At 36.4% G+C, this 14,991-nt stretch overlaps 1 protein-coding gene across 2 annotated transcripts; it reads right to left on the bottom strand.

Annotated features, from left to right (window-relative positions):
- On the bottom strand, positions 260–14,689 carry LOC18768226 (replication factor C subunit 1). 2 transcript variants are annotated; one of them, XM_020570345.1, is made up of 23 exons: positions 14,274–14,689; positions 14,068–14,133; positions 13,757–13,873; positions 12,732–13,223; positions 12,575–12,642; positions 12,207–12,282; positions 12,066–12,127; positions 11,830–11,978; positions 10,171–10,334; positions 9,854–10,042; positions 9,645–9,760; positions 9,326–9,533; positions 7,948–8,001; positions 7,413–7,582; positions 6,322–6,412; positions 5,022–5,203; positions 4,875–4,914; positions 3,582–3,706; positions 2,051–2,123; positions 1,840–1,932; positions 1,514–1,760; positions 786–842; positions 260–685 (listed from the first exon to the last, which is right to left on the bottom strand). In XM_020570345.1, the coding sequence occupies exons 2-23, from the start codon at positions 14,068–14,070 to the stop codon at positions 540–542; spliced, it is 2,922 nt and encodes a 973-aa protein (XP_020425934.1). In that variant the 5' UTR covers positions 14,071–14,133; positions 14,274–14,689; the 3' UTR covers positions 260–539. The 2 variants fall into 2 exon arrangements, with proteins under 2 accessions (XP_020425934.1, XP_020425932.1); XM_020570343.1 differs by having other exon boundaries at positions 10,171–10,337; positions 14,274–14,688.

The following is a 14,991-nucleotide window of genomic DNA, read 5'->3' as shown; positions in this document are numbered from 1 at the left end:
CCCCTCCCTAAATATTAAGCTTAACTAAAGATTAACAACCAGCAAATTTAAATTAAAAAAATTGTATTAACCAACAAAGCTTAATACAAACCAATACTTTGCATTACTTTTGTTAAGGCAGATTAATTAATATTTCTCATGGTGAGATTAGAAGCAGACAAACATATTTTATGAACTTATTATTTATGGCAAGTGATTTTGTAGAAGCTCTGGTTCTCAGATTACTCAATGAGAATTGTCACCTGACGCACTATATGAGTGAAGAACAAACCACCGTTAACACAAGTTAATCTTACTAAAACCATTATCTAGTGCGTTGATGAAAATAAAACGCTACTAAAGGCAAAAAGATGAATCTTGGAGTCAAATTCAATAGCACCAACAGTAACCTCGTAAACCAACACAACCGAAGACATACCATTCCTCGCCAAGTGACCTACCAAAAATGTTTGTGTGGAGGAAAAATCTATTTACATTTTCTTATAAAACGAGCCAAATACAAGAAAACGGAAAGTCAACGTCTCTTCTTTCACCTCCCTTCATCTCTTTCTCTTTCCACCAGGCCCTGAACCTCGGCCTCCTTTTTTCTCAGCTGCGGCAGATGAACCACCTCTACCCCTGCCCGTTGGTGTCTTCTTTGCACTTGAATTTGTTGCACCCTTCAAATCGAATTGTACATGCACTCCTACATAGTATGAGGCACACGTAAATCATGCATTCAGAAATAAAGTGCACCTAAATGACATGAACATGGGCGTGTGTGAGTCCATGTGGCTACCAACTACCTTTTGTATTTAAACTTTGAAGTTCCTGTTGCAGTTTCTCACCAGCCGCAGAACCTTCTGAAAAAAGTGTGAAAAGAACAATCACTAAGTGAACACCAATAAGTCGCAGTCAACCAGAATAGTTAAAGAGTCTAGAAGCATTCTAGTTTGCATAGTTTTTTCTACCCATTACAATCCTATCATAATCAAATTCATCGCCAAGTTTCTGTTGGCCAATCATAAGAAAATTGCATTAATTTTAAAACAAACCATTTTTAGTGGTGTCAGGTTTCTTGAACAAAAACAAAGAGCAAAATGTGGCATCATTTCAATATTCCCCGGAGATGGATGCTCAGAAAAAATAATATATCATTGAACAGTTCATGAAAGAACATTTCCAAACGTGTTCCCGGCATTTCCTTTTCTTTTTACAATTTTCAGAATCAAAACGATGTTCCCAGACAGTATGGAACATTCCCTCCATTTATTTTATGGAGTGCAGCATGTTACCATATGCCATCTTTATTTCGCATAATAATAATTATACAGCTTACTGTTCCTGAAAGGCGCCACCTTTTCACAAACTGCATTATTCAGAGCGAGATTGCCATTTGTGAAAAATTTCCTAAAACTAAAGCAGTCCTATCAAAATGCACTATCTGCAATTATGTAACAAAACAGCAATAATCTGATGACAGAGAAAAACATATAAGAAAACAGCAACAATATGATTACAGACAAAAACTTACCTAAGTCCTCTGTATCTGACGAATTTTCTTCTTCACTCTCAACCAAAGTATCATCATTGTTCTCTCCAATTACATCAACAGATGGTTCTAAAATAGCAGCAATCCGCTTCTTAGGAGCCTTCTTCATTCCAGGTAAAGTGACAAAATCTGCAGCTCGTACCATCCTTGTTTTGCTGCCTTCTTTGTAAGCTTTTGTCAGCGCTGCCTTTACAGCTGGTTGAATCCCATCTAGAGGATTTGGGTGCCCCTGATACGTAAGGTATCGATGAGAAAACATGAACAACTTTAGAACAGTAGCAAAGCTGCACCAAGTTAGGTGGGGTTACCTGAAATTTGGATAACTCCACAATAGTATCAAAGTCATCCTGACTAATGGAGTAAGTATTCATGAAATCCACAACTTTGTGTACAGCTTCATCCTGGTAATTTTTTAAAACACAGAAGATGGATTTACAACTGATCTTCAACCCAACTATTTTACATCTTTTGTTATTGATATAAAGATTCATACGCAACCAAAAATTGATTGTTTCCAACCTTAGGAAGTTCACGGAGTGGCACGGTCAATCGTTTCAGAAGAAGAGAAAGGTATTCAACTCGCAGGGTTTCCCTGAATAATTTACAGCATAAGAAACTTAGATCCTTTCAAGGGGGACAAAATAGGTCAATTTTTATGAAAAGATAATGAAATAGACACAAGAAGTGGTGAACAAGGAGTCTACCAAAAACAAAGAACTGATACAAGTGAAATCAACGAAACCTACAACAAACACATTATGCTACGGATACTTCCCAATTTAGCAAATTAAGAAGAGAAATTAAGATCCCTGAATTTGGATGTAACTGAAGCCCAAAGGGACGACAAAATCCTCACCCTCTCCCACAGCGCTTCTACCCCCATCCCTCATTTATTGTCAAAAATCCTCAAGATAGCCCTCCTGCAACAACCTCATAACACTCTAGCCTTCTTTCCTCCACCGAAAGCAGCAAGACTTTCACTAAGCAATGAATGGCACCCTTGTGGAATTACCCAACTCACTCCAGCCTCCTTGAATAGTCACCACAAGTTTTATGCTACAGGACAATGGACAAACAAACAATCTGCATCTTCCTTTCATTTTACACCAACTTGGAGAAAGGCAGCAATTAGGTCTCTTATTCTGAAGCAAGCCACATGTGCTCACCCTCTTGTGAACCACAAGCCAACCCAAAACCTTTGCTTCACATATCACCTCAGCTGGAGCAAAAACTGACTGATCAGATCTATCAATTAAATTTCTAAAAACAGATTTTCAAGAGAACTATCCTGAAGATGCCAACTCCCAACGCCTCATACCATCTCTCCCTCCAGACAAACGAACTCTTTCCAATAGCACCAGCAAAGAAATGAAGCAGACTATGATGAGATTAAAACTGCATTTGCAGTAAAGAGAACAGAACACAAAGAGACTAGAACAGAGGATACTAGCTTCTAGACTCTATCTAGTTAGTCAAACAGAGGATACCCCAAGAAAAACATTTTGCCTTGCATATCTGAACCTTATGATCAAAGAATCTACGAAGCTAAGTAAATCAGCATCCTAAGAACACCATTGAGTGAACATAGTTTTGTGCTTCCACCCTATTGCTTTGAAATGAACACATATTTACTAATAAAAACCTTATATAAACTATATGATAAACATTTACTAATCCAATATATTATATCAAAAGTAATCCAGAGATTGCACATGGAAATTTCTAAAATTTTCAAGCTAAAAGGCAAGGAACAGTAGGACAAAAAACAGAAGGGAAATTTTAAGATAACCATTAGGCTCCAAAATAAATATAAAAAAGTTAAGTTTCTTTCCTAGGAGACACTGGTAATGTGCAGACAAGAAAATAAAAGTTTACAAAAGGACCTAAGGTTCCAAGGAGACATTTACCCTTAAAAACATCATTGGTTGTAAATTAATTTCAGTCCTTATACAAGTCAACAACGTTTATATGTTGGCATAAGCCATTGCAAAACTCAAAGACAAATGCATTAGGTTAGTGACCAGAAGTTCAAACGTAGAACAGAGACTACCTCCCCGAACTAGATTCACGAGAAGCGAGAAGATGGACATGCAAATCTTCCAAGAGCCTCGAATTTTTTCCAAGTGTTGAGTTCTTTCCCAGCCACCCCCCAAATCTATTAAAATTCCTTTCTCCCTGCAAAAGAAGGCCAACTTGTGACAATAAGCATACACCTCAATGCATATATAACATGTACATTTCACAACATTTGGAAGGTATAAAACCCAAAAACTGAATTTTCCAAGTACCACAAATGTATAAGTCCTCTTTAATAGGAATCAAACCCAACTCTATAAACTGAAGAAAGGGGACAATTCAGTTGAACCAGTGGTCCAATGAGAACAAAGAGGAAGTTATGATTATAAAGAAAAACCAGTTATATTGTCAGGCATTTGAAAGATTTTCAAAAATTTCATGAGAAATTACAATAGCATAACCATGTGAAAATCTACTGAAAGTAAAGGTTCATTCATTTACTAAAGTGACAAACACAAAATTAAAGAGAGTTATTACAAGAAGTGAGACTAGCTGGAAGAGGGACCAACTAGACAGTTTCTATGTTGACCCAACCTGCTAGTCCTATAACAGAGCAAGGGTCAAATAACCTTGCATTTTGCTTTCCTTGAGAGTTATGTTCCTCAGCTATATTTGTCGGTGTGGCATGGGTCAGACTCCCTTGACTGCATGCAATGACCCAAGCTGGCATGAGCCTATTCTCATAAGGTTAACCAAGCTGTTCTTAGAGCAGCTCCTAAGTGATTGATTAATGCTACACTTAGACAGGGATTGGAAATGGGAGCAAATTCTTGAGCTAGCCCTGTGGAATTAATCTTTTGTTTTTCTAATCCTTTAATTAATCGTTTGATTGAATAGTCACCATAAAGAGAGGCTGTAATCTCTAGTACATTACTTTGTTAAACGCAGCTCCTTAGCACATTTTTCAATAAATTTCCTCGTTAAACTTTCAAGAAATAAGTTCTGCTCCACCACAAAACACCCTACCTTCATCTTAATTTCATAAACAACGATCAGCCCACTAAAGACGAAACTAGCACAGGTTTCACTCTCAAAGAAACCAGCAGAACTTTTTTACAATAGTCTACACTAGCATAAGTCAATCACATAATATCCCAAATATGGCGTATACCTCTGGCATAACATAAAAAAAAGGAAAAAGAAAATCAATGGGGACAATAAATGTGAATCGCTAGAGCACACAGAATCAATACATTTTCCAAGGCCACAAAGAGCATCAGTTACACTTTTGGAATTTATAAGCTTGCATGTAATAGAAATTCATTACCTGCTCAAGTGTCTCTCTTTGCCCACGCAACAATGCAGCACTGATTATAACAAAAAATGAGTATAAAAATGATACCACATACTAGAAATACGAATACACTCATAAAGATATTATTTCGACTTCCATAGCTGATGTTAAGAAACATACGGAAAAATAGAGGATGAAAGACAAGCACTTTGGGAAAGCTGCCATTGCCGATATTTTCTAATCTGTACATTGAAAATATCCCCATTGCCAATAGACTCAGCGGCATGGGCAATCAAGTTCATGCGTTTTATCCCACTATCATCCTTGACAGCCGAACTTGGCCTATAGTTAATATAATTTTCCTGCCAGAAATTGCATAATAAGCTTAATATACGAGAATATTTAAACATTTCACTACAAATATCATCATTTGGAAAAAGAATAAGGTTAAAATTTGACAGCATAAGTGTCCATGTTTGAATAAATGTAAGTTTACATCTAAGTCCATGAAGAATGGAAGTGATCAAAAGAAAATGAAGCAAAATCAAATATCTAGTCATTCGTATGGGTACTAGCCGCACTAAGATCTTAAGTCAAATAGCACATATTTAAAAACTGGAGGAGAGTGTGGTGAGTAAGAACACACTAAGCTTCCTTTCAACTCTTTCTTGACTTGAATATTGATATATATATATATATTATATCTACAGAGAAGGGGGAGAGAGAAAGAGACTGATAGCTTAGAATATACATTTTTTTATCCTTTCTTCCTATTTCATAGTTATCATACCAAATTATAAGAATATTCCAGATTAATCTCATGATACAACTGTTGCTCTTTCTTTTTTGGCCAGAGTCATGATACAAATGTTAAAACAGTTCTTCATATCGATGCAAGTTCAAGTTCTCACATAGTATTAGAAATTTGTCTGAAGAGCTGTAATGATAGTCAGAACAGTTCAGTATGTGAGCATTGGAATCATTTGTTAAGGTGTATACCACCCATCACCTGTTCGCTCTAGTAAATTTCTTTTACTTGTAAAAATAAAATAAAATTGTTCATGAGTTCTGATTAGTGAAATAACACATCAAAGGAAACGTCGAAAAAGTATCTTTTAGGAATATGCTCCTACTAAGTTAAGTGTCCCTTAAAAATTCTATTCACATTAATATCATTTTCAACTGAAAAGCATTCCAAGATAATGCTTCGTGCAGTCATATGTTTATAATTAACCAGCACTCCTGATGTTATTGTTATTACAAACGTATATGATAATTATTAGTTAACCAGTGACATGAAACAGAAACTGCTGAATAGGTTATCATCCATGCAGCCTGTTAACACTATGCACTGCAAGTCTTCTTCTGGCAGTAGTATTCGATAGTGAAACTCAGCAGATTAAAATATCTCACCGTTTGTTATATCATTTTTTATTCAGAATATGCCAGCCAAAAACAGCTGCGCTAGCAAAGCACGCACCTGTATAAGAAGAGGGACTAGATCAGGATCACTCATGCTCAGGTCAACACGCTCATCCATCCGCAACTTTCCTGCATTAAAACCAAACAGCCTGCAGGACAAAAAGACAAGTCAGCATCACACACATGGTAATGGACGCATACTAGAATGAAAGCATTCAACCCAAAACCAAATGGGAAAGGATGGAGAGGCCCAAGATCTTTTAAGCTCTTAAGCTAGGCCTCCATCCTTGGATGTGGGATATTCTCAACACTCCTGAAGGCCAAATAGAGCCTTCACTGACTGGAAAAAGTACCCGTAACAAGATTCTGAGAAGTTCAATTTAACATGAGGGAAACAAGACGCTTTTGGCGAAGGAAAGAAGGCAAAGACTTCATCAGATTGTGGTGTAATGCCTGTATTTTGGGTGGTATGGTTAGAGAGAAACAAAAGGATCTTTAAAAGTTATAGAGGGGAGACAAACAGAGGTTTTATGGGATATTGTAAGGTTTTGGGCATCGTGAAAGTGGAGGTTTTACGGAACAAGTTACAGTTTTGGGCATCATTATCAGCTCCGGTTTCTTCTGTATTCAGGGAAATACCGCCTTTGGAATTTTTGCCAATTGGAAGGCTGTACTTATTTAAGCTTATGCAATGAATTTTAATGTATTCCTGTTGTACGGTAGATGGTGCGTTGCGGTATTACGTTGTATGTTTTCCATTAAGATTCCGATAAAACTTCATTTCTCAAAATCAAAAAAGAATTGAGCTCAGACCTTAAGTTTTTCTGATTTGTGGATGGTGGGTTAGTTTCTTAATTTCTACATTTTCTCAGTGGATAGCTTTTCCACTGCATCTTTGTACTGTTCCAAAGTTTATCAATAAAATTTTGTTTTTTATTAAAAACAAAAACAAAGCATATAATTGAGAGCAAAGAAGTGAATCGTAAAGTCATGGTTGAAACAGCAACCTCAAATATTAAAGAATTTTTATGCATAAATCGATCAAGAAACAAAGTACAGCAAATAGAAATGAATAAGAGAAGACATGCATATCAATAGACAGCAAGATGCAGAAAACCAGAGCCAAAAATGAAAATATTGCGGACATACTTGTCAACAGCTGTGAATGGTGAAATATCTTCATCCTTTGCACTGCTTAATAAGCGCTGCCTTACATCATCATATTTAATCACAGACATTGATAGGCTCATATACTGCAACTGGTTAACTGCCATTCGCATGTCTCCATTAACTTTTTCTGCGAGTTCCTCAAGAGCAATCTGAGAAAATGACAAGAAGATTAATCAACATGGGAATAAAAAAGAACCTTTAAATACATGTCAGAAACCAGATAAGCCAGATACTTGATCACACGTAAAACCATAGTACAAAATACAATTACGAAGGTTAGCACTTAACACAAAAAGAACAAGTACCTAAACTGAACTAGGCCCTAACAAAGGGGGTAAAAGAAAATTAAATTATATAATTCTACAATATAGTCCATTTTGCTTAACAATAGAATTTGTCTCACGCTTAATATTTCCAGAAATAATAATTTACAATATTTGGTGGGGTCCAAAGCTTCTGTAGCAATATGGTACATGATAACTCCAAACAGTTAGACTTTCATCACAATATTTACCTCATTAACTTTAAGTCCTTCAGCATTTGCAATTTGCATCAACCTCTTTGCCATCTACCACCATGAACACAATATAAAGTGTTAGAACTGCTTCCTGGCAGCAACGTCATTCAAACCTTATTCAAAGGTAAGCCAAATTTAAGAGTCAAAAAGCATGAAATGTCATTTCTAACTGTATTACAAATGCACAAAAATAAAATTTCCTATCCATGCCCATATACACATGAAGAAAAACAAGCACTTCTATATGCAATCACCAATGCAGATTTTCACAACTACATCAGCCCACATGCATGCACAACAGGCCATGGGAAGCATATATCTGTATTTTATATACAGGAACGAAAAGGTTTTCCCTACATTAAATTGGCTAAACATCACACTACATGAGATTTTCCTCAAAAACATAAAGTCAAAAGTGAGTGTTTGAGTGCTGCCCATTTATCGCTGCCAGAGATATTTACATCCTAACTTACAGAAAAATAATGCCAAACTTGTTTCCCTGTCCAAAAGAAATAAAATCCAATAACAAATCAATTGGTTCTTTCTTATGGACCAAATCACGCCTTCACATTTTAATGCTTTTCTCTAACTGCTTAAAAAAAATTACAATTCAAGTTCAGGTACTACAACCCGAGGCTGGAAAGGATAAGAGCTGAGGCTTTGAGAAAAAACATGCCAGCGTGTTGTTAGACAACAGATATTGCTATACCCAGAACCAAACGAAACAAACAAGTCTGTAGCATAACCAAAATGTTTTTTGTCAACCTTGGTAAATTTGTTTGACTTCAATGTTTAGTATTCACTACCAAAATGCCAATGAATGGAACAAAGACACTTTTATTGTCGAAAATTAATCTTTCAGTTCTAGGTCGACAAAAATAACCTATTAAACCACTTGTTTAATGATCAAAAAATATCTCTCATACCAAAGAAGTTTTTGTGGCACCCAACATCATAAAGCAACAAAAATTATCACGTTACAGATATAGGAGCATGTTGTGGAATCCTTTAAAATACATTAGTCATTGGCTTAATTAACAAAAAAGTTTCTTATGCATCACAACCAGCATAAACAATTTAATTTTCATCACATCTGTCAGTTTGTGTGTCCGAGTGCGCACACACATATGTCGCAGTGCACACTTTCAATCAATATAGCAAGCCAAATTAAAAAATTAGAAAAATCATTCAATGACAGCGCTCCAAACTTTTTAAACATTGCCAACATTAATAAGAACCAATTAGTAGCATGGTTTGGCAACTTGCAAGTAATTACTAGAAAGAATGCACTCAAGTAACATATAAGAACAAATTCTTTAAAATACTAAAATATATCAAAACACCAAAAATTTACTGTTAGGGAGGTGGGGGGGACCTGTTGTTTAGTAGGTTTCCGAAAGCTGAGAAGTAAACAGTAGTTCACAAGACTTTTCAGTTTCTGACTGTAACGATCATTACAAATGCAGATCACAGGAATTTTAGAAATCTTTATGCTAGCAATAAGATCAGCAACTCCTCCCCGATCTCCAGCAGACATCCCATCAACCTCATCCATAATTAGCACAGTTTTGGGATGCTTTAATCTGCAAATTTAACTAAGAATTAACTAGAGAAAATAAATTCCTTCAGGCACATCCTATGCATAAATGACCCCAAAAAATATACATTATATAGAGAAAGTGTGTAAAACCAACCCATCCATGCTCAGGGCCTTGTTGCTGACAAGCTCTTTAATAGAATTTGCATTGCTTCCACCAATTCCCTTTTCAATCTTGGAATCAGCTTTCCCACGACTGTCACTAGCATTTACCTAAACAATATGCAGGCATTTGCATTGAGTAACATAACTCAGCAACATTCAAATTATTCCATAGTTATGCAAATTTGGTAAAAGTATTGACACCTCAATTGTCTGGAAACCAAGCATCTGACTGACTAACTTAGCGGACGTCGTTTTCCCTATACCAGGCGTTCCACTTAATAGTACAGCCTTTTTGGCACTAGAATTGGTTGGGTTTTTGCCTTTTTTCTTATTTCCAGTATCAAGAAATTGCTCATGCCAATGTACCAACCAATCATGAAGCTGCTTTACCTGCATATTAGACATTACATAAATTTTATCACAATAACAAACTTACAATGGTTTCTAGATAGATGCATGTGCGGACAACGATTCAACAGCAGATGCAATGGTGGTAAAGCAATAATTAACAGGCATACCAGTGACTGATTCCCGATAATGTCATTTGGAACCTTTGGCCTATATTTTTCTGTCCAAGTAGAGGCAGAATGCTCAGTAGGTTGCTTCTTACGCCTAGCATGGGAAGCATCTGACTCCAATTGTTTGTGGGATACACTTGATGCCAAGGAGCTTCCAGCACAATCTTCTGGAACAGTACATGTCTATTTTATAAGAAAACTTCAATAACCATGCAACTACTTTTTATTCTTCAAATAAGATGCAACTACTATATTAACCTGCTAGGAAAAGCATCCAAACTCCATATAACAAGAAAGTTTACTTGTGCCCTCCAGGGCATAGGCTCCATCAATGCAAAATACTATACACATGATACAAGATGGGCAGAGAGAGAGAGAGAGAGAGAGAGATATACACACTTTTGAAGGTAGAGAAATATGCGAAGGGGTCAAGAAGAAGAAGAAGAAGAAGAATCATCACAAAGTTGACTTTGATCATTTAGTTAAAAGATAACAATGTGCAACATTTTTTTTGACAAAAAAATCTAAGTATTATTCCTTCAAAAGTAAAATTGAGAGTAAATTTTTATTGGATATATGGCTACACTTAAAAATAAAAAGATGAAGGAGAATATAAGATAATCATATTGATAACATCTGAGAGCAGATAATCACAGTTCCTTCCAATCACCCAAACCAAACTACAAGACAACTTGTTTGCTCCAGATTTGTGAAGGGAGGGGGGGACAGTGCAAAAACATATGATGATTATTTGCCTGCAGAACTGTACAGTAGCCAATGCTACATTAATATCTTCGAAATCTCATTTCAATTTTTCCTCCGTTTGGATGGAGGAAAATAACTTGGGATTTAGCTAAAAGTCGGGAATTGAAGAGGAGAAATTGATATTTTCATTGTTTGGCAACTTAAGCACGGAACTTATTAAATGACACGCGGAAAAAATCATGGAAATTGGGTATCAAGATTCCTGAGTTTAATTTCTGCTAAAAGAAGCGTCATTTCGCAATTTCTACTGATCAGGTTTTCGTTTTCCCTATAATTTGTGTCATTTACAAAATTCAAGATACATAAATCCAAACACTGAAATCATCAACTGCCAGAAATTTAAACGATGGAGATATAAATTCCGTCATTTAAGAATTCTGTGCAATTTTCAATTCATTCATCCAAACGGAGGGTAAGGTACTTTCTTCATTGTCTTTGAGCAGATTGCCTCAAGAACGTTATTGCTTAGTAAAGCAAAAGTTATGTACAAATAAATATATATATATATATATGAATTATCTATAAATGTTTTTATGTATCTAGCTGTGTGACAATATGCATAAACACTACACTGCATAACAACACATAATTGGACACAATGAGAGAGAGAGAGAGAGAGAGAGAGAGAGAGAGAGAAAGTAAACATATACATAATTCAAGTGCCTATATGAATAAAGAGGTCAATGTAAAAACACAGTAAATCCACATAAGAAATTACAGAGTTAGACAGACAAAAAGATAAAGCAAAATGAAAAGCAAGAATGCCCACTCAACAAACTATGTGATATGCAATTAAGCATGGCCCACACACATAAACCCAGTCAAACCAAAAACTAAATTATGAATCTGCCATAAGAATGATAGACCAAAACTGCTTAGTTAACTGCAACATACTCTTTGATGCTACTTTATTAGGACTTTTCTTGGGCAAAGGTGCTGCTGCCGCATCATCCACAGATTTCTTGGCCTCTTGCACAGGTACTTTAGCACGGATAGATGCCCGAATCATATCAAACAGTCCATCCTCGGTGAGAAAAGCAGTACTACAGAATACAATTAAAATTTAGATGATAAATAAAGGAAGCAGAAGTAATATGAAATTGCATCTAGTTCGGTCCAAGATAACAAACCCAAGTTCTTTGGCTTTAGAGGATTTCCTTCCCTCAATATCTTCGTCACATAAAAGATAGTTCTGCAAACAGACTATGTTAATCACATGCCAGCAGTGGTATCAAAATACAAGAAATTACAAGATAGAAACATGAAGTAACCGTTTTCTTGCTGACAGATCCAGTAATACGACCGCCATGACGTTTTATCAATTCCTCTGCTTCCTCTCTTTCCAAACTGTAAGTATGGTAAAATTTTAAACTTCAATCTTATGCTGCAAGATAAATATTTATTAAACTCTACCAAGAAAGCAAGGAAAGAAGACATAATCAAATTAATTAATGCAACCAGACAAACATCGTAATTGAAACAATAATATCAACACAATCCTAACAAGTACATGAAGCCGTTATATGTAATAGCTTCCTAGAAAAATCGGGTTGCTGATTCCCAAGAAGGTATGTGCAAGGGATTTTAAATCTACAACCAAATGTACAAACAAGCTTGTGAAAGTCAAACAAACAAATACCTGTCAAGTGTACCACTAATTACAAAAGTTAAACCAGCTAAACAATCTGGAGCACCTTCAGGAACTTCCTGAGACACGCAAACAGGGACTAATGGTTAACATCAAGAATAATACGATCATTTCAACAATCAATTCCAGGCATTCCAAAACACTAAACCTTTTCTCCTTTGTGTGGAGGATCTTTTCTATCTCCGAAATTCATAAATCCACCTCGTCCAGCGCCCCTGCCTCTTCCACCAGCTGGTCCTGCCGAAGTACCTCTTCCACCAGCTGGTCCTGCCGAAGTACCTCTTCCACCACGACCCTTACCACCAGGCTTGTGAGGAGATTCAGCATCCTTGACGTCATTATCACCACCTTCATCAATAGCCGTAAGTTTCTGTGGGACTCCCACGCCAGATGCACTCTTCAATTTCTTACTAGGAGTCGCATCAACTGAGTTCTTCTTTGAATGAGGTAAGACAAAATCATCGTCATCATCGACAACTTTGTGAACTTTTTTTGCAGGTGAGGGTTTCACGGATTCATCAGGTTCCTTGTGAGTCTTTCTTTTGGCTGGAACTTCAGTTTCTTTTTCAGCTTTTGGCTTATCTGTGGTAAAATACTTGCTAGTTTTCCTCCTGCCTGGATTCTCTTGACCTCCATGCACCTGGTTTATCACAGATAAAAGCACACAAGAAAACAAATGGGAAAGTTTATTATGACAAACAAAGTTTCGAAATTCCCATGCTCCTGTGTGGACTAGCCAACTTGGGAGGGGGTGGTGTTCTTTCTGTGGAATTTCCGTTTTGGTTTGAGATTCTGATTACACTTTCATAGTTTCCTTGATTACTACAAGAACAAAATACATAACATGATTAAGAAAACAAGCCTCCTTTTCTTATCATTATATTCAGTACAATGTTTGTATATCAATTCTCTTAAAACCACGCAGTGGAAAAATCATTCTACTTTTTTGTTTTAAAAAAGAACATACAGTGTTTACAAATCATATTGTTGTTTAGAAGCAAATAACACAAACTAATGTCTCTAAAACCATTTAAACCCAATCAGACCTGCATCAAGTAGCTGTTAGTTTATCCAAACCATAGATGCTAAAAACGATATGTCTGACTTTTACAGACACAACCAAGCAAATGCAACAAAATCTTAGTTTGTCACCAAACCAAACCGAAAACTCACTGGTTCTTTAGGCTCTTCCTTAGCTGTAGAAGGAGTCTGTGAAGTAGTCGGCGCAGGTTTCTTGCCATTGCCCTTGTCGTGCGACTTCATAAACCACTTCCTAATATCTGCCTGTGACTTTATGCATCCGAAAAACAAACAAACAAACAAACCCAAAACCCCAATTTCAAGATGTCATCATCAACTTATATAGGGTACGAAGAATCAAACAATTAAAACTTAAACCTTAGAAAATATATCTTTTCCTGCAATTTCCCAAGAACAAAGAGCATTGTTTCCGGAAACTATAAAGTGTCTGAAGTTTGGCTTACCATGTCTGAAGATTAGCTTAAGCTACAATGCGGCAGCAAACCTCTCTGCCTCCAATTTTACGCAACCTATAAAGTGCAAGAACGAGGAATAACATGTTAGGAATATTATCACTATCACCGACTCATACTTTTGACATGCATGTAGATATAAAACCATTCTAGAAATCAAACCCACACGAAAAATTCAACCAAGAAAAAGACTTTACCTTGTTTCAAGAGAGATGACGATTCGGGTCTGGGCGTTTGGGTTTTTGACGGTATTTGGGTTTTGGGATCGAATGAGAGAGCTGAGAGAGTGGGTTTAGCAGAGGTAGATTTGGGTCGGGGTGTTTGGGCGGAAATAGAGAGAGAAACTGAATGAGAGAGCCAGAGAGAGAGAGAGAGAGAGAGAGAGGAGGAGGAGGAGGTAGGGGTGGGGTCGGCTGAGGCTGGTGAATTTGACGGTAACGGGTAAGGTCTCGGTGGAGGCGGTGGGTGGCACAGAGGGGAGTGAGAGAGGAGGTGGGGTTTACTTTTCTTTTTCTTTTACTAAATTTTATGTTTTCATTTATGTTTACTGGTGTATTCAATCGAGACTTTCCCCGAACCAAAAAAAATTGGACAGGAGATTTTGAAAAAGGCTAAAGGAGAGAGAAATTTTTTTTAAAAAGTTAAAAAGGATAAAATTGTCCTTATTTATTTTTGAATTTCCTAAGAAATCTTTTATATTTGCATGTCTTTGATTTGAAAATTGAGAAGTTTTTCTGTTTTTTTGGAAACAAATTTGGCTTTTTTCCAAAAGTTAAAGTTTTTTTGTTACTAAAACCTAAATTTACTTAGAATAAACCATGGACTTTGGGATAGGCTTATATGCCCCGTTTGATTCATGAGAAAGGAGACTTGGGGACGAGAAATCAATTATTTTCCCATATTTGGTAAATTCAG

This window comes from Prunus persica, chromosome G8 (assembly GCF_000346465.2).
Source record: "Prunus persica cultivar Lovell chromosome G8, Prunus_persica_NCBIv2, whole genome shotgun sequence".
Lineage (NCBI taxonomy): Eukaryota > Viridiplantae > Streptophyta > Magnoliopsida > Rosales > Rosaceae > Prunus > Prunus persica.
This window is presented reverse-complemented; position numbering and strand designations above follow the sequence as displayed.

Bases quoted from the DNA above. Each gene is read 5' to 3' on its own strand.
- LOC18768226 (XM_020570343.1), bottom strand. The intron at 10,338-11,829 runs GTATGTTGCAGT...GTACTGTTCCAG, and splicing joins TAATAAAGTAGCATCAAAGA to AAGATTGTGCTGGAAGCTCC. The intron at 843-1,513 runs GTAAGTTTTTGT...CACTTTTTTCAG, and splicing joins GTCAGATACAGAGGACTTAG to AAGGTTCTGCGGCTGGTGAG.